The sequence below is a fragment of the Panthera onca genome, chromosome F1 (assembly GCF_046562875.1).
Source record: "Panthera onca isolate mPanOnc1 chromosome F1, mPanOnc1 haplotype 2, whole genome shotgun sequence".
NCBI classification, from domain to species: domain Eukaryota; kingdom Metazoa; phylum Chordata; class Mammalia; order Carnivora; family Felidae; genus Panthera; species Panthera onca.
The window spans coordinates 16,058,851-16,078,704 of NC_138355.1; the positions used below are offsets into that span (position 1 = coordinate 16,058,851).

At 45.8% G+C, this 19,854-nt stretch overlaps 1 protein-coding gene across 4 annotated transcripts in view; it reads left to right on the forward strand.

Moving 5' to 3' along the window:
* Positions 1-19,854, forward strand: part of PRRX1 (paired related homeobox 1) — a 78,815-nt gene that overhangs the window by 51,066 nt on the left and 7,895 nt on the right. For 2 of the 4 annotated variants that reach the window (XM_078441052.2, XM_060643488.3), the window contains exons 2-4: positions 5,616-5,791; positions 10,784-10,965; positions 14,734-14,805. In XM_078441052.2, coding sequence (XP_078297178.1) covers positions 5,616-5,791; positions 10,784-10,965; positions 14,734-14,788 — 413 coding nt within the window. In that variant the 3' untranslated portion in view covers positions 14,789-14,805. The remainder of the gene's footprint in view (positions 1-5,615; positions 5,792-10,783; positions 10,966-14,733; positions 14,806-19,854) is intronic. The other 2 variants (XM_078441051.2, XM_060643487.3) reach the window with 1 other exon arrangement.

Consider the following 19,854-nt stretch of genomic DNA (forward strand, 5'->3'; position numbering starts at 1 on the left):
GCTTGCACGTTGGACACTTGCGTTGGCAGAGACCCGGGCACTCTTGACAGTTGCTGGGGTTCAGGGATGGGAGATACCAGGTCTACTCTTGAGAAGGTGTAGATGTGCTGCTAACTTTGGCTTTGGTCGTTGTGACGCACTGAGCTCGGTCTACACTGCAACAGCCATCCCCGTTAAGTGACCCATGTGCCACCTATCGGGGCGCGTATTAAAAGGATGCTGTCTCAATTGCAATTGCAGCTTAGTGTAACCAAAGAAACTCAAACGAATACCACGGCTGCATCTTGCTGCTTTTCATAGGCCTTGCAATAAAAGCTAAACAGTTTTTAGTGGCTTTTGCAATTATACTTCCCTTCAATTCTCCAAAGGTTGCCGGGCCCGAACCACACAAATCCCATTAAAGTAAGTAGTTGTTGTGCAATGGAAGTTCCTTTGAAAACATTCTTCCAGGCCCATAAAATGATCAGCGGGCTGCTCTTTAGATCCGCTTGCCTGCCATGTTTTCAACCCAAAGGAAGAAGACACGCTTTGATGTGGTGGTTGGTTTCTGCTACTGAAGCTGGCGTTTTATCTTCTTGCATCAGATTTCTTTCCAAATTGATGTGACTCAGGCGTACGAAACACATTTTTCTTCGGATTTTATTCCTAAAATATGTTTTTGCTCTACCTTTAAATTACATTTGGCTGACCTATTTGGAATCTCCGAGGCATCTCCCACCAGATGCGGGGCAGAGAGAGGGCCGAGGTCTTTGGGAGTTAATGAAGCCTGCGTGGTGAGTGCGGCGCCCTAGTGAGTAGGGGTCACGGCGTGCCGCCTGGCCCTTCTGCTTGAGGATGGCCCTCCTCACGCCTCACGCTGTCTTCTCCACCCTCTCTCCAGGGAGGCTCCGGCAGCCATATGTGGAGTCCACGGTGAATTTCAGCCCAGAACCTAGGACGGAGCTGGTGTTCCCTTTAACTACTGGTTGAATGTACAAGGGACGTCCCGCCTAGGACTTAGGGGCTCTCTTCTCTGGAGTGTTCTAACATCCTGATCCATTGCAAACACCTTAAGCACCTCTTTCTCGCCTGTGCTTCCGCTCGTGGAAACCATTCATTTATCTCGGAGCTGCTTTTCTAGTAAGGAATGAAAATGAAGGACTAACTCCTGCACTTACAAAGGAATCGGAACCACACAGATCTTTCCCAGGTCTAGATCTGATGATGACTGACCGATCTGAAAAAGAAACGGTAAACGTTTTCTTTCCTCCACCGGTAAGGTGATCCAGAAACAAAAGAGACTGTTAACCTAACCTAACCTAACCTAACCTAAATGGTTACTATTTGCTAGCCTAACTATTTGCTATGGGCTGTTAAAAAAAATAATTGGAATTCAGAAATCATTCAGCCGTTTAAAACCAGATGAATCGCCAAAGCTCTGATTTTCTGAGACTGCTTCTATGCTACAATTACTACCCGACTCTTATGTTTTTATTGTCATGCCATTTATCAAGGGACCCTATACCTTTTCTACAGGAATATATGAGTGCCTCGAAGTGACAAAACATTTACACAGAAAGGATGAAACCATAATTTTTTTAAAAAATATTTGGTTAGGGGAGCCTGGATGGCTCAGTTGGTTGAGTGTCTGATTCTTGATTTTGCCTCAGCACATGATCCCAGGGTCGTGGGATTGAGCCCTGAGTCGGGCTCCCCCCCTGAGCATGGAGCCTGCTTAAGATTCTCTCTCTCTCTCTCTCTCTCTCTCTCTCTCTCTCTGCCCCTCTCCCCCCTCTAAAACAAAGTATTTGGTAGTATACTAAAATATATGTGGGGATTAAGAGAATGGAGAGATCAATATGGATAGAAGTTATCAGCAAAGTCTTAGAGGAGGTAACATTTGCGATGTGCCACAGGAAGCAGAGATGTTGAACTGTGTCCCAGAACGAAAGGAAGAGAAGGGCTAATATGGATGTGGAGAGAAGATGGAAGACGGGGTTTCCTACTGTGCAAAAATCCCCCTGCACATGTTTAATTGATGAAGCAGGGACTTATAGAAGCCATTGAAAAAGAAAATTCAAGAACATCTGGATCAAAGTAGCTATTCTAGATGAGACTGTTTACATTTTTAAATGTTCTGATAGGAATGACAACATGTGATACACATGCACCCCCTATCTTAGACCCTCTTTATGTAGCTCATATGGAAAAACCTGTGTTCCCCAGAAAATTTTCCCAGAATAGGGGTTTTTATTTATATCTCTGATGCTTCATACAACATGACTATTGTCATTTGTACTTGAGACTGGAGTGGAATTAGGAGTCCTGGCTTCTAGCTCTGGCTCCGTCACAGCTGGTAGTGTAATTTGGGGTAAGTCACTTCATCCTTCAAGCCTTCGTTTACCTCATCTATACAATGAGGGGGTTGAATTAGGCAATTTCTCTGGCTTCACTTGGTGCCAATGTTTTATGACTCGTGAGTCCAAGCTCTTTATTAGAAATCGTGGCAGTAACTGTATACTTGCAATTTACTAGTCATCCATAGCATACATAAAAATACAGAATCCTTCATAAAATCCATAAACACCTTGGAATAGAAATATTGATTTTGAGACGAATCCGTCCGTGTCCTCTGTGGTTATTCTGCAGCTTGGTGACTCCTACCCACTTCAGAATTTCAAAACAGGAAATGCTTCCCGAAGTCCAATCGGACATCAGTATCCTTGGGCAGCAAGGGTATCAAAATCCACTTTCGAAGCAACTGGTTTTACGAGAAAGATGATTTACCTGCAGTGATAAAAATACACCGCATTCTCTCCCCTCTACTTAACCGGAGTCCGGAATCTGGTAAAAGAGCTTATCACAGGCCCTTCAGATGCCCCACATTTGTGAACCTCTGCAATGTTTACGTTTCCTCTCGTGCTGCCCGGGAGACCGTGTTGGGTCCTGTCTTCGGTGTTCTTGGAGGAATACAGGGAGCGCGCAGCTTGTGGATAGTGAGCAAAGACAGACGAGCCAAGGACTGCCGCTCAAGCTGTCTCTGTTGCCCACTCAGTGTCTCTTTCCATTATCCTTGCACTTTGAAGGACGTTTGCCAGATCCGGAGTCCGTGGACCCCTGTTATTTGTGTGTCTTTTCTCACCTTGCACGTGATCTGGACTGCTGTTTTCATTTGTTAAAAACAACAAGAACATTCACTGGGAAACTTTTGCTGGAATTGTTTCAGGCCATCATAGCTATTTACTCTGTGTCACAAACTATAATTCTCCACTTCCCTTACTCCCACGTCGGGGGAGCTGGTGGTTTATGGTGGACAGTCGGTGGAATTTGAGTGAACAGTGGACGATTTCAAAGAACTACCAAGAGATTATGTAGCAGGTTGTAGTACTAAGAACAAAACACAAAATACCCTTGTTCTTGATCAGAGTGTGGCAGCACAAAAAGAAAAGGCTTACAAACCAGAAGAAAGGATTTAGAATTTGTGGTTATACCTGAGGAAGACTTCTTTGAGGGAAGAAATAGATCATGGGATCGGCTTAAGAAGGGATTTCCTTGATAGGAATAAGAATAATAGCCGAGGGTCTAATTGGTCTCAGTCCTGGGCAGGTATGGAAACTAAGGATTTTTTTCCCCCAGACTTTGGCTTCGTAGGAGCATGAAATCCAGATGGTGGCACTGTGAAAAAGGCCTAGACGACCCAGAGAGACCTGAAGTGCAAGACAGATCAAACTGTAGACAAAGAGATTTGGGAAAGAGAATGAGACCAACAGGAAAGCCTCCCAATATTTAACAGGAAGGAGAACACAGATGTGAGGCAGCCGCTGAGAGCGGTTTGACCCCAGGTGTGTGAATTCTAGTGTAGATGTAATTGCAAATGGATTTCGCTGGTAGCCGAACAGGATGCTGGGTGGGATGTTCCCGGCTTCGATAGATCCCAGAGATCACGATAATTAGATTGGCTTCATTCTCAGGATGCCACTGGTCTGACATTCTTATTGAAAATGTCACAGCAGCGTCTTCAAAGCAGGGCTCCTGGTTGGGGTACCACGAATGGAAGAAACCAGGGAGGCGGTCAACTGTGAATCACAACCCTGAAGCTGACAGAATGGGTGTCGGCACCTTCTTAGCTGGAAGAATGGGATTGGGATCATGTGGTTTCTTTCAACAGTAACAGTTTTCTAAAGACAAGAAAAGTTTCACATTTTCCTTGAAAACAAATGCAACAGGTACTTACGCTATCCGGGTGCTTTAAATATCCGGGGGAAATGCACAGTCTCTACCCCAAGTATCTATTCTGGGAAGGCGGCACTCATGAAAACTCTGATCAAAACCACTTAGAGGCCTCAGTTGTCAGGCGCTCAGAGATCTGGGCCAGGAACTCTTGGATTCAAGCTATGCTTTGAATGCACACCCAAATCTAGATAATGCTATAGCTCAGGTAGGCATCATTTTTCTTTGGGACATCATGATTCATGCTGGTCCCTTTCTTGAGTGGGTTGTATGTTTATGGTCAGAGAGGATCAGGATTTCCAACCTCACATGTTGGAAATAAAACTGGCCGAGAGCTAATAGTCCAGTCCCTCAGGCAGAGCGTGTGTCTTAGGCCTCAGCACCTCTGAGAACTACATGGCCTTTGCCGTGGTTTGGACCTCACCTGGATGGTGGTCATGGTAGCACAACGGGTGTTCCGCTTGGATTCACACATCCGTCATTCCTGCTTGGACTGTGTCAGGTGGCAGGATGGGAGCATGCTACCCTCTTGCTTCCAAGAGCGTCCTGGGCGATCAGTTTGCCAAGGTGCCTTTGGGAGAACTCAGTGGAAAACAAGGCAGGGGGGATCTCGACAGGTGAAGAATTGGGGTCCCGATTCTCCAAAGGTTCCTAAGATCTCAGGGCCCTAGAACTCCAGTTTGGGGTGAAACCGTTTCAGAGATCTTTCAGTACTCTTCCCCGTGCTTGCGTTCTCCTAGGGCACGTCCCAAGCCGATGCTGGCTTTGGTTGATGGTGTTGGAGCACCATCCTTGAACTAGGCTGAGGCCTCCCTAGCCAGCCTTAGCGAGAGCAGATGCAGTCAGAAATGACTTGAGGTTTCTGGGAGAATGCGTGGTAAAACAGGAATCATTCTAATCAGTTTGAACACATTTTTTCCCTCCGTAACTCTCCATTTGTGTTTGTGTGGGTATGTTGAGGAGAAGGAACCAGGGAATAGTTGGTTTCCTTGGTTGTGAAATTGTATGAATGAACATAATATACGGCAAATAAGGTCCAATGCAATCCACCCTTCTTCCCTCATCTCTAGAGAAGTCTAGGGATCATGGGTAGGAGTAAGATTTTCCTTTAGCCATCTTTGACGGAACAGGGTTCGAGGAACATGCAAGAAATGTCTCCCTGTCGGTTCGGGTCTGGTCCCAGATTTAGAAGCAACAGCCAAACATCAGAACTCCCTGGGGGTCGTCGGCTTGTGACCTCAAGAGCGCCGATGCCCGAATCTGCCCCCTGAAAGTGGCATTTGGTTCCAACACTTTGATAAGAATGTGAGCGAATGCGATGATCCCTTACCATAGATATTCAGCCAGAGTGTACCTGGGGACTCCGACATGACTTTAGCTCCTTAGCATCAATTTTTCTGCCCCAGATGACCAGCTGAACTCCGAGGAAAAGAAGAAGAGAAAGCAACGGAGGAACCGGACGACCTTCAACAGCAGCCAGCTGCAGGCTCTGGAGCGCGTCTTTGAGCGGACACACTACCCAGACGCCTTTGTGCGAGAGGACCTCGCCCGCCGGGTGAACCTCACCGAGGCCAGAGTGCAGGTAACCAAAGTACCACCTCAGGGGCACACCTCTGCAGACTGCTCGAAAACACGGGTCGTTGGTTTCAAACAGGGGCTGCTGCTGAGAAAGATGATAAAGGGGTAGGGGCGCCTGGGTGGCTCAGTCGGTTAAGGGTGGCTCAGTCGGTTAAGCGTCCGACTTCGGCTCAGGTCATGATCTCGCGGTCCATGGGTTCGAGCCCCGCGTCGGGCTCTGTGCTGACAGCTCAGAGACTGGAGCCTGTTTCAGATTCTGTGTCTCCCTCTCTCTCTGACCCTCCCCCGTTCATGCTCTGTCTCTCCCTGTCTCGTAAATAAACATTAAAAAAATTAAAAAAAAAAAAAGGGGGGGCAGCACGAGGGAGAATCGGATCCGAGCTGCGTTTCTTTGGGCAGCTTAGTATTTTTAAAAATCAGATGTAAGCCCTTAGGTGGGCAGAATATGCCTCGCTACAGCTCTGACTTCTCACTCCTTGTTGCCCGCCCTTTCAGATTCATGGTATGAATGTTGTACTTCGGAGCATTTGACTCGGCCCTCCCCCCCCACCCCCCCACCCCCCAGCTTTCAATTTGAGCTCTAGGGTGGCCACGGAGATGAATTCTCCATTCCCCACGTCAGTTTTCCTTCCCAGACTTTGGGAACATACAAACCTTCAAGAGACGTATTACAAATATACACGCTTATGGACCCTGGTGGCAGTAGAAATGAGCCCATCAGAGACCTTGCGTTTAGGAACTGCGTTAAGAGCACGTTCCGGTAGATGATTCTGTGCTTCTGTGAAGCGATGAAGAGCAAAGGCACGTAAGACCGTGTAGAGAGAGAACAGCAATTCTTTGTGACATTAATGCCATGACACATCAACTGCTATCCAGGCATCTAGAAATAACACAACCCGGGATTAGTACTAATGAAGGTAATAATGTAATAATTAACACTGCTTGAACCCTTATAGGCCGAGTAGTGTTCTAAGTCCTTTATATAAACTGTTTAACCATCCTGCTAGTTCAATGAGGTGGATAGTATTCTTCACCTTGCAGACGTGGAAACTGAGACACAGAGAGGTTACAGTATTTTGCCGGGCCTCACGCAGCTAGGGCGTAGCTAAGCTCGGATTGGAGTGCAGATATGCAGAGTTCATGCTTTTAAGCATGGAGTCGACTTTGAATAAGTAAGAGTCTGCTGGCTAAGTGCTTTTCCAGGGGCCCTTTGCTACCTCTGCTGGAAGTAAAGATCTCATTGTCCTCTGCCTAGCCGGGGGGTGAGCCGCCATCTTGGTAAGAGTGGAAGGGGACCAGGCCAATCTGTCTTGTCTTCTTGAGGAAGGTATTGTTTGTATATTTGTGTTCAGTTTGGGCTTGAGGGATTCCCTTCTGCAGATGACAGATCTCTCGACTGACAGGCGCTTGAGCTAGACCCTCAGGGCGTTGAGGCCGTGTCTGTGCCTTGACAGGAGGTGTACCGTGAGGGACACTGGTTGGGTTGACGGAGAGGGTCCTGGAGGTCCCTTCAGCCTGGCGAGAAACTTTGCAAGAGTTCTCCCCATAGGGACGCATCCGCCTCACCTAGAAGTGCTCCCCAGGAGAACAAAAAGAGGTCGGCCACCAAAGGGGAAGTGGCCCAGACCCCATGGCGCCACGTGGGTCAGGAGAAAGCGTGAGGCACTGGGCACTGCGTGGCAATCCCTCCCGGCTCAGGTGAGAGAGACCGGCAGGATGTGCAGGGACGGGACTCGGTTTTGCTGCCTGGATCCCACCATCCAAAGCAAAATCCTGAGGTCTGCCTTCCCACATCCTCGTCCCCTGTGCAGCTAACCACAGCTCTCCAAACAGGCTCCGTATTTCTACTTTTCAATCCCTTCCTCTCCCTTCAAAACCCCCATAGCTTCTGTGCCCCAAGCTTGGCCTACAGCGGTGTAATGAGTCATTTTAGACCAATAACCGCCCCCCCCCCCCCACCGTACCTTGAAGTACCACTTCTGCCGTGGTGATCTGAATCGTAAATAAAGAAACCTGGATGGGGCAAAGCTGGAAAAAAATAATTTTTTTAATGTGAAAGAGCAGTTTGTGAGTTGGTCTTCCTCCCAGTCCAACAATGAACGAATGCTTTCTTATATGTTGAAACTATTTTCTCCTCCTCCTTTCCAACCCTACTATGTTCTCATGCCTCTCAGAGCTGCGGGCGTTTCATACACGAGCAGGACAGAATTCTCCCTGTGCAACTTTATTCCTCCTCCGTGAAGTCTTACCCTTCCCCAGCCTGAACCAGTCCCTCGTGACTCTGGCCTTCTTTTATGGCATTTATCACAACGTGACACGTATTATATTGACTTGTATGTGGGCCAGCTTCCCCAACTAGACTGCGAATCCTCTTGGATGGAGGTCCTAGCTTATCATTTTTGCAAAAGTCATTTTTCTTCCTCTTTCTTTTTCCTCTCCTTTCCCCACCCGCACCCCCAAACATTTATCAGGCACCTGTTATACTCTTGGAACTGTTTTTGGGTTGCTGGGGATGAGTAAGACATTGGCCCTCTCCTTTAGGGTGTTGTAGACTCGAGGCAGAGAAGACAGATGTGCATAGCACACTGTTATGATATAGTAAGATGAGTCCTACACTGAAGGAATGTACAAGAAATAGCGATAGACCAGAGGAAGGAATGAGCAAACCTGCCCGGTGAAGAAGGGTGAAAATACATGTATGTTAGGCACCCGTTCTGTGCCAACTCTCAGAAGAGCCCTGTGAGTATTATTTCCTCCATTTGGGTAGGAAACAGAGGATCAGAGACATTAGAGAACTATTCAACGACAAATTTTTAAAGGAATAGGGCCAGTATTTTTATCCAACGCTGATAGACTTTAAAGTCACATTCTTTCTGCTACCCCACTTTACAAAGGAGGGGTGATGTATTAAATCTTGAAAAACCGGGGCACCTGGCTGGTTCAGTCAGTTGAGCACCCGACTTCGGCTCAGGTCATGATCTCACGGTTTGTAAGCCTGAGCCCCGCATCAAGCTCTCTGCTGTCAGCACAGAGCCCGCTTTGGATCCTCTGCTCCCCCGCCATCCCTCCCCTGCTCCCACTTTCTCTCTCTCTTAAAAATAAATAGACATTAAAAAATTTTTAATCTTGAAAAACAAGTCTTTTGATACCTGGACAAAGAGGGGGAGACCATCGCAGGCAGAGGGAGATTTGCTGTGAATACACAGAGGTGGCAAATAACTGAAGACGTCTGGTAGTCTTGAGTCCAGGATAGGAACTGGAAATGATGGAGGGCCAGTGTGTGAGGCCCAAGTGATGCACGATGTGGCCGGGTTGGTGGACCAAGAGCTAATTCCTGAACAGCCTTTGCTCTATGGTAAGAAGTTTTGATTTTATTCTGTGAGTAATGGAGAGCGAGTCAGTGGATGCTATGAAGCAGGGCGCTAACACGATTCCATCTGCATTTAAGATGAGAAATCTAATCGCCATGCAAAGGACACATGAGAAACGAAAGAGCCGGGCATGCGCGAAGCCAGAAAGAGATGTCCAGATTCTCCTTTACCGATTTCCCCCCGGGCCCTTCCAGTGACGCGACTCTGCGGGGCACCAGCCCCATGGTATTTTATAGGAATGTTGCTCCCAAAGGCTGTGCACCTGTCCCACTCCACACCAGAGAATTTCTTTCTCCCATACCTTGTCATGCATTTCTATAATTGTACCTAAAAGACTTGTTTGGCGGTTTTTGACATTTGCATGCCTGCCTTCTTTTAATAGACTATGAGCTGCTTATGAGCAGAGAGTAAATCTCATGTCTATTCCCGGCAATTAGCACAGATCCTGGAACACAGCAGGAACTCCATAAAGATTTCTTGAATGAGTAACCGAGTGAATAGAATTCCGTGGCGCTCTGGAGGAGTTGTATGATCATGAGTCAGATGTCCGTGAGCACAGACACGCAGCCACTTATTATGTGTGAAGTTCAACAGACGAATCTCATTGAACCTGTTTCCTCAGCTCCGAAGTAGAAAACAGTGCAACCTAAAGTGTGGAATGGCCACGATAACTGGAAGTAATGTACGCCATGTGCTCGCGTAATTCCGAGTCCTCGCGGCACTTGATCAATGCTGCTGTGTCATCGGGTGCAGCCCTTGGTGGCCGAGCTGCCCACACCCCTCAGACCCTGCCGGGAAACGTGCTCCAGTCCACTTCCAACCTTGGGTATCTGCATTTCTGTTTTACGTGTTTCTTTCTAGAACATCAGGAGACTGCCCTGCCTGTGTTCCGCATGCTAGAAGTGCTGGAACATTCATCACCCACGACCGATGGGAGCCAGCGTACAAATCGTGGGCTCTCTCACCCCGGCTGGGCCCTGTGTCCTGCACTGGTCTTCAGGGCCCCGTGGCTGGGCCATCACGGGGGCGCTGCCTGGAAACTCACTTCTAGAAGCTGCTCTTCTTCCCTGTTACTTCCTTTTACTTCCTTTCACCTCGCTCTTATACCGACGCCCCCCACACCTTCCAAGCGAGCCACTTGCCTCGTAAATTGTTGCCACACGCCCCTTTGGTGAGATGGAGAGACTTTTCTTGAAATGTCCAAGAAGTACTTTGAAAGCAGATGGTATTGTCACATTTTGAAGAATTTTGAAACAACTTAAAAAAGCAATGTCGTTGTATCCGTGGCCGAACTCTAATGAGGTTTGTCTCTTTTCCTTGATTACAAAGCAACAGGGGTCACAACCCATATGTTAGCCGTGGATCTCACCTCTGGAGGCTCGATTAGGGAAGTACCTCAGGGTCCGGTTGTAAGAGTCTTGGCCCTCAGTGGCCCTCTAGCTTGGCCCACCGGGGAAGGACTGCGGCATATTTGTATTGCTCTGGGAAGAATCCGGTCCCTGTCCTGTGTCTTCCTCGGGGACGCATTTATAGGGTCAGTCAGCCAGGACGTTATTCGTGTAACCTCTTCTTCTTTGTTTCCCTCTCCCTCCTCACGCCCTCCTCTCCTCCCCATGCTGTTCCAGGTGTGGTTTCAGAACCGAAGAGCCAAATTCCGCAGGAATGAGAGAGCCATGCTGGCCAATAAAAACGCTTCCCTCCTCAAATCCTACTCAGGGGACGTGACTGCCGTGGAACAACCCATTGTACCTCGTCCTGCTCCAAGACCCACCGACTATCTGTCCTGGGGGACGGCCTCTCCGTACAGGTGAATGATTGGCCCGCCCTCCCTTGCTCCGCTTCCATGCGTTTCTCAGCGCTCGGTCACGTGCAAGGCTGCTTGTGCAGCTGGCTGACATTTCTTACTGGGTTAACCTCTTCAGAGACTTTCAACTTGCTGACACCCCCAGATTTTCACGGGAGCTTGCTAGTTGCCCCAGGAGCAGGGTTTGGGGCAGAAGAGAGAGGGGCAGGCCATCAGCAACCTTCTCTTGGACTCAGGAACTCTTGCGAAGGTTTCAAAGATGGGGAAGAATCTAAAAGAAAAGATTGATAAGCTATGCCCAGAGTCCCTCTTGCAACCACGCAGGAACAAAACTTGACTCCATTTCCAAATTTAAGAGAGATTGGTTTCGCCATGCTCGAGTAGAAATTTAACTTGGAAGGCTCTAAGTGTAGGCTCAAAGGCAAATTTCACAGTAAAACTGATTTTGAATCCAAACCAGGAAAGGAAGGAAAGAGAAAGGAAGGGAGGAAGGAAGGAGAGAGGTGAGGAAGGAGAATCCACAATCATCCCGATCACCCTCACGGCCACTGTCCTTGTCAGTAGGTGTGGACGTCTCATGATCTAAAATACCTTCCTGTTCTATTGCTAATTCTTACCTACTTACCTGAAGTTCTTTGGGGGTCGGTTTGTGGGTGCGGAGTCTTTAAAATTAAAAAAAAAAAACAATGTATGATTTACGCTAAACTTTTATATTAAAAAGGTGAAAAGTTTTAAAGAAGCAACTAATAGAGTACTATTTCAATCTCTTGGAGAGGTTTTCAACCTCCTTTTATTACGCTGTTCAGGTTATTATGATACAGGTGAATGCTAGAGGGAAGTTGAGACGTGAGTGCCTGAGACATTGTCATTGATCCCAAGTGCCTTTCTTTGAACCTAAATCTGAGTACTCTTAGAAAACGGGTCAAGGCCGTGTGCGGTCTCTGGCCATTTGCAGTGGAGGAAGTATTCACAAATTCATTTATTGTCCATTTATTGGCCTTTTTATTGCTAAGGTTAATTAGCGGTTTAAGGAGAGGTCTTAAACTAATCATAGGAGATTATCTCCCAGCTAAAGCTGAACTCCTGATGTGAAATGCCACGTTTGCGAAATGTACAAATAATTTTCAAAAGTTGATGGTTTTAATCGAAGCATGAGGCCTCCCCTAAATGTTCTTTCTGTTCCAAATCAGTTCCTTGAAAGAAATGCCATAAATGTATTTGGTATTTTTTTTTTAAAATCCCCCATTGTGAAATCAGCCTGAATTACGTTGGTCTTAGAACTCAGACACCCCTATACATGGGAAATTGGAAATTTCTATCGCTCTCCGATATAGTAAGCCTTGCTGATTGCCAGAGGTTAGTCACATCTGTATGTCTTACTTAAAATGTAGACTCTTTTCCCATAGGATTTACTAAAAACACAGTTTGGAGACCATTGTAAAGGCACGTGTTCTTTAATATTTTAAATAAGGGGAGGACTGCTTTGTCTCTCTGATAAATATTCGTAGCTCATAGACTCGCTACATGGCTTGGGAAATGGATGTGATTCAAAGCTCGATGTTTCAAGGGCTCTGGTTTGGATTTGGTCACAACCAGGAAATAGTGCTCCTTTTTCTGCCTGGGTCCCCGTTAGGAACTTTTCACCTCAGCTCTGAACAGTGCAGTTGGCTGCTGTGTTATCCTTGCCAGTGAGAGTCTAAGGGGACACTGCGCGGGTGGGGATGAAATCCTTCCTGCATTACTATTGGATTAGATCACCTGCACCTCAGCGGAAGCTCAAGTTCCTTTGCCTCCATCGTATGTATTTTGTATATGGGCATCTAACTGAAATTATTAACGTGCAGTTTGTGTGTGCCTTTTTGGGAAATGGTCTATTTTTATTTTGAAAGTTTATGGAGAAATAGTAGGTACATTTCAAAAAAACAAAACAAAACCATAATTCTACCATTTTTACATGACGAATTTGTTTATTTTTGCCATTAGAGCACAGTATTTTATATAGTGTAGCCTTAGCCTACATATTTTTGTATTCTGCTGTTTTCATTTAAAATCGTATAAACTAGTGCTTTTTACTCATTTCATGGTATACTTTTATATAATTTTTCTCTTAGATACAGAATTTGTAAACAAAAAATAATTAAAAATTGCATAGACTCTGTTCATATTCTGTGTGAAGAATAAATTAATCTCCAGACAGAAGTAGAATGATGGTCTAAAGCAGTAATTTAATCAACCTCAATGTTTTTGACCCCATGTGGACTGAAGTGTTTCTATTTCGATTAATTTCTAACAGTGGCAAAGCTATTCTGTTACTCGGAGGTTTTTCTGCTATGTTCAGAACCAAGATACATTATGGTTTCACGTATTGAAGCTTGGTAGGAAATATGTCTTGTTTAGGAAACATAAAAGAGAAACACGTGACGAAAAGCGAAGGCAATGATAGACCTTTTGTGTTATAAAAAAAATTAATGGGCTATTTCTGTTGGCACTATTATGTCAAGTTAGTTATCTCACGTGTGACATTCATTAAAAGGCATTTCTTTCGGTCAATCCTTGGAACGCGCCTGTGCGCGGCTCTGTCCTTGCTTTGGTTCCAAAGAAGAAACTGAACAGTGGCCCAAGTTTAAGGCTTCAGCAAGCAGAACGAGACCCACTGCTCGTGATCCCTGTTTCAGTCCAACATATTAGGCCACATAACCATATTTTCATTCAAATTAAACCTTACGTTACGTTGGACGTAATAAAAACTAGAAGACCGGGAGACTGTGTGATCATGCCGTTTTGATTCAGGCTCGGTCTCAGATCGGTGCAGCATGCCCACAGCTGAAAGCCACCTTCTGGGGTCTGTGAGCCTCCCCTTGGATGTGGCCTGGCCTTGCAACCCAGGGACAGTGAGCAGTTTGGCCAGGGGGGACGGTTCGCTGACTTCCGCGGCTCTCCCCTGGAAGAAGAGAGGAGGAAAATAAGACTCAAAGCAATTGTTTGCATCTGGGCAGAATTATGGGATGGGAAGCAGCCAACCCTTTTTCTTTCTGGGTGTCTTTTATATCCAGAGTGGCGGCTGTACAATTTATCATCCAAGCTGGGACACTTTTGAGAGTGAAAGGGGACCGCTGTGAATAGTTACACCAGGACAACAGGAGGAACCGGGACATATGGTTCATCCTATTTATAGCACGACATGGCCTTGTCCGTTCCCTTGAGCATGTTACAGGTGATGACGTCAGGCAGGCAACTGAGTCACCAGGAGGAGGCAAGCGTTCCCTGACGACACAGACACTACTGTCCCGGCAGGTGTCTTCTTTATCTACTCACAGCCGGTTGAGGGAAGCTTGTTTTTGGCACATGGGCCCGCTGCTTAGCTCAGATCTGTTTTCCGTAGGCGAAGGAGAGCTTGCACCACACCAGAGGTATTAAGACTCACTAGTCTAGCGGTGCTCTGCCTCCTGGGGAGCAGCGATCGACCAAATCCTAGGCTTTTAACTGTTATTTTCCGTGAAGTGGTCAAGAAGCCCCTCCCGGAGACATCCTCTCCTCTGGGAGGTAGAGAATGGCCTGGATCTGCGGCGCTGGGTCTGTGGTACCCATTCCAGAGGGGGGGCTGGGCTTCACAGAAAAGTCGCGACAAGCGAAAGAGAGGCCAGCTATCCTTGTCCACGGCTCCCCTCCCCCGCCCTTCTCCTCCTCCCCCATTTGATCGTGGTCACGGTGCTGCCTGACATCCGCTGAACGCATTTGGCTCATTTCTCCCTTTCACGCTTTCAAAAATAGATCCTCGTCCCTCCCAAGATGTTGTTTACACGAGGGGCTTCATAACGGATTCTAACGGAAGACACTGAAAAGGTAACTTGTCAGTGGGGGAAGAGGGTGGCTGCTGCGGGGGCAGGGTTTCAGTGGGAATGAAGCGTGTTCGAGAAAGCGGGGCTTGCAGCTGTAGCAATGGCAGCAGTGAGGTCCTCAAGTCGGGGATACCCCCGGGAAACCAGAGCCGTGAGCATACGCGTCCCTCAAGCTAAGGGTAGTCTGATGGCCTGGAGCGGGGCTCCTCGAAGATCGCTGAGCATGTGAATCACCCGGGAGCGTGTTACAGGGCAGACTCCTTCTGTGAGTCTGGAGCGGGAGTCGGGGTCTGCATCTCTAACGTGCTTCCACGTGGTGCTGATGCTGTCGACACCGGGTGTTCGATGACTGCTAGGATACGGGGCAGGGGTCCGAAGAACTGCGTTCTCATCCTGGCTCCTGCTCTTCCCCAGGCCAGTTGGATCATCGGTCCCTCATGCAGCCTTGCATCTAAGGTTGAGCTAGCAACGTTTCCCTACTGCGTATCTGCCAGGGGCATTTGATTTCAGGTAGTCACTGTGCATTTCAAGCAGGAGATAAGAAAGTCCTTGAGACGAGAGAAAGACGCAAGGCTCCAGGTACAAAGACGTGTCTAGAAAGAACATTTAAAAATGGCAGAAGGCTCACAGAACCTTCAGTGCAAACTCCAGGCTCGCTTGCCAATGAACTGTGGTCCAAGTGTACCTACTTTAAGAGCTAAATGCGCCCTTAAAAAAAATCAGCTCCTGAATTTTAAAAACGGAAATTAGAAATGCCTATTTAAGTCACAAAAGACGGTTTCCAAAAGGATTTATGGGGTCTCTCTTTTTAAGTAAATGTCCACAGGAAAGCTGGTATTGAGTTGTCTTAGACGGAGCAGGTCTACCTCTGTTCTTGCACGGACGAGAGGACAAGCCAGAAAGATGGTCTCCAACCTCCACACCTCGCAGACAGGGTCACACATGCCTCAAGCTCTACAGCCTTTGGAAAAAACCCTAAGCTGGGGAAACCTTAGGATCTCAGGATGACACATGGGCTTCTTGGGCTGACAGATTTGTCTTTGGGGGGAAATTTTCAACAGCTTGTCATCATTTGTCCAAAAGGGCCAAATAGAAAACAAAGTTAGAGTTGAAAATTGAGGCAGGTATTATTCTTCCCCCAGCGCTCCTCAATTGCTTTGTGATCTGTGGGACATAACACCACGGGTGATTCGAAAGCAGAGGGGCAGATGTCCATAAGTTTCCTGGCTTTAAAATCATACCGTATATAGAATTTTCCATGCTTCCTTGGTGTTTGGCAGTCACTCGAACACGTTCCTCCTCCCGACAACCTTTCGGGGTAGGTTGAAATGATCAGAAATGATTTGTCCCCAGTGCAAACAGAACTAGAACCCCGCTGGTGGTTAGCATTCTGCTGTCTGTGGCCGAGCTCCATCTGTTAGGAATCTCCAAATAAGGAGATGGAAAAATTTCAAGCTTGCTTCAATGTGTCAGGTCTGTGCAAGTCCCGGTGCAGATCTGCTGAGTCGACAGATGGGATACAAGCATTTCCTTTTCATCTCTAATTCCTCCATGCATTGTATTTGGCAATGCAGTTTCTTGGTCACAGACACAAAGAACATACATTCTTCAAACCTCAATAGAAATGATGCTTCAGCCAAATCCCATAAGCCCAGTCCCTGTACTCAGCTCATGTCTGCATCCTGTTAGAGGAGCAGGTGATTCTTAGAAGGCAGGACCAATGCGCAGGATCTCTCAGGGTTGCTAAGGAGGCTCTTGGAGTTATCATGTGCTTTATCTATGCCAATCACTTAGTTTCTGTCTCACTTTCTAATCTCGGGAAGCTTGATCCTGTATAGGAACGAGCAGGTATTTTACCTTTGGAATGTGCCTATAAAATCTGTCGAAAATAGCTAACTATCCTCACTTGTTTCCGTCCTGTGAGAAAACGTTTCAAGGTTCCCTTTTCCTAAGACAGAGCTTTATACGTTTTGATGACATGGAAAACAGGTGGTCACAAACAATCTTTCACTTTGGCGGCCATTCAAGCCTCGCTTGCATCTGTTGTCACTTTAGGAAGCGGGTCCCTCCCCAGCTTACTTTTCATGCTGTTTTTAAAGTATGACTAAGCTGCTCTAGAGTACCCACTCACTAATTCTGTCTTCTCTGACCTGTCACAAGTCTTGCTTGCCACCGGGGTGTCAAAGGACTGTTCTCTGCTTGCCTCTATGGCTCTCTCGGTGCAAGTTGAGAAACGAGACCCATGTCAAACTACCAGAGGGAACACGGACTTGTAATTCTTTAGTATGTGCACAAAATCTCCCTATGGTCTCTACTTGCAGGATTATATATTCTAAACATTGGTTTAGAGGCCATGAAGTAAGACTGCCTCTGTTCTTTTGTCCTATTTCTTAGGGTTATGGAAGGTGCTGGAGTACGTTGAATCCATTTTTGAGAGTTAATAATTTTCCTAGACATTTATCAAGTGCAAATGTTATCATTTATTAAGCTCCTAGGGAATGGCAAAACTCGTTAATATCAGCTGCTTTTTTGTCTTCAAGCCCCACTAACTTGAGGGCTACCTACAAGGCATCGTCAGAGTATCGCTAATACAGTGCTGTCCTTAGAATGGCACCACAGTACAGTCGGACAGGGGTACTTACTCAACTCTAGCAGCTCGGGCTGCCATTTAAGGGAAAATGTCCCAGTGCAAATCCAATTTCCAGTGTGACCAGTGCGACATACAAGTCTAATTTGCATTGATTTGGTTTTGAGATGGAAAGTGGACCAACATTCATCTCATTTGGGATGTTAATATCTGGCCCGCATTAGAGAATCTCGGTATTTCTAAGAGATGTGTTACCATATGAAGTCTTCAAACCAGACTGTCAGATGAAGTTAGTAAACTATGATGCAAGAATGGCAACAATGACTCTACAGTAGATGAAACTGAAGTCACAACTCTAGTAGACATTTCTAGAAAACAGTAGTAGCATCTTCAGTTAATGAAAATAATCCCCCAAGGTTCCAGTTCCCTTTGTCTGCTAAGGAAAATGGACCACACCTTTGACCATCAAAAAAGGAGGGAATCTCTATTAAATAGGACTTTGCTTGTCTAGAATCTCAAAGGCTGGAAAACAGACTCCTTGGAAAATTAGGTCAAGTGCTTAAAAATGCAATACTCTATGACATTCTACAATTTACCATCAGGGAAGGTTTTTCTTTATGTCGTCTCATAAAGTTTTAGCCTTCTGTTTTCAGAAGTCTTTCATTTTGACTCTCAGTGTTTAACAAATAATACAGATAACTCACCATTTCAGCTTCTCTCCTGCACATGTTAAATGGTACTTAGAACTGTCTTTAGGACTTCTCTCACAGAAACCCGGTTGATTTGGTTCACTTTATAATCTATAACTTAGGAACATTTCCCAAATTCAATTCTCTTTTCTTCACTATTTACATCTTTGATTTCACTGAAATCTTAGATTTCAGTATATCCTAGCAATTTCTTGAGTGTAAGATTTACAGGTTTGCTTAGATTTCTGGTAGTGTTTTGAATAGAAGCACGTAATTCATATAGGAATTGAATGATATGTGTATGGGTTTCGAAAACAAATGAGAACTTTGGGGATATTACTAAAAAAACCTTGCCCCATTTTAACAGGTTATTCTGATCATTTATCTCACTCCTAAGTGAAAACTACCTTAACTGGGGTCCCTTCTGCCTCATTCGGTAGACAGTGGTAGAGTGATGGTCTGTCGAGTAGGTCTAACCTGCACTGATATTTGTTCATTTTTTAACTATGAAAAGATATTTTTAATGGATCAAGAATATGCAATCATCAGCCCCTGCTTGATCAATGACACTGAGCAGGAATCAGTTTAATTATAGTAGCTATTTCTCAGTTATAAGACACACACACACACACGCACACACACACACACACACACCAGTGCTGTAAGGATTTTAAGTTAAGGATGTGCATTTCTGGAAAAACCTAGTGATCTGGGACTAATTACATTTCATTAACCTAATTTTCCTGGGTTAATTGCTAGTAACTGAAATAGGCTATTGTGAGTCTTGACTATAAGTCTTGACTATACGGTCTCCCAGATGAGTATTCATGATACGGTCTTTCTATTTGTAGAGTAGCTTTACTTTTTCTCTCTTTCTGGTCTGTCACTTGATCCCCAGAGCCACAAACTCCTGTGTGGCCGATAAAATTGCGCTGGAATGCAGGCAACAGCAAAGCACATGTCATTCCATTTATAAGTCTATCTCATTTCAGGCCTCAGTTGAAAAGGATTTTGCTAATCTTAGAAACAACCAGAAACATTTTCGTTTAATTAACATGAGCTCCCTTTTAACTGTTTAGTACACAGTAATGAATAATTTACATTCAAAGCTAAGAAAGCACTGCTTTTTCCTTTAAAAGAAATTCATGGATGCAATTAGCAAAAAAACAAAAACAAAAAAACAAAAAAAAACCCAAGTGCACATTTCTGTCTAGTTGTATTTCTAGGTTTTTAATTACAGTCTCTGACAATGTGAAACAACTTCAGGTTTTTCTCCAGAATAAGGACAGAGGGAAATCGTTACCCCTGAGGTCAGGGATCCTGAAACCGGCTGGAGCCTCTGCTGGTGTATCTAGGGGATTTCAACATTTCCCAAATAACTGACCCAGAAGACATCGTGAGCTTCTCACGTACTTTTGAGAAGAAGCTATAAAATCAAGCCCAGTCGGGATAAGAAGCTCTTGATTTGGCTATACTTAGCGCCACTCACCAATCAAGAATGGGCTGCTGAACTGGTTCTCAAGTACACTATTTAATACGGTATTCATTGATTACCTAAAATGTGTTAGAATTAAAGGCCGCTACTCAGAGCGAAGAGGACAAAATGCCCTTTAGTTCCTTTTCAAGTGCCTGCTTCTCTGGCTCGCCGCTCCCCCAGGCTGGCGATGTAAGCAGGAAGAGAGATTCAATACTGTTTCCATTGGTCGGCTGACGAAACACCTGCTATTCAACATAAGCAGCTTTCTTCTCTCACCCCAGAAATAAATGATTACTCACC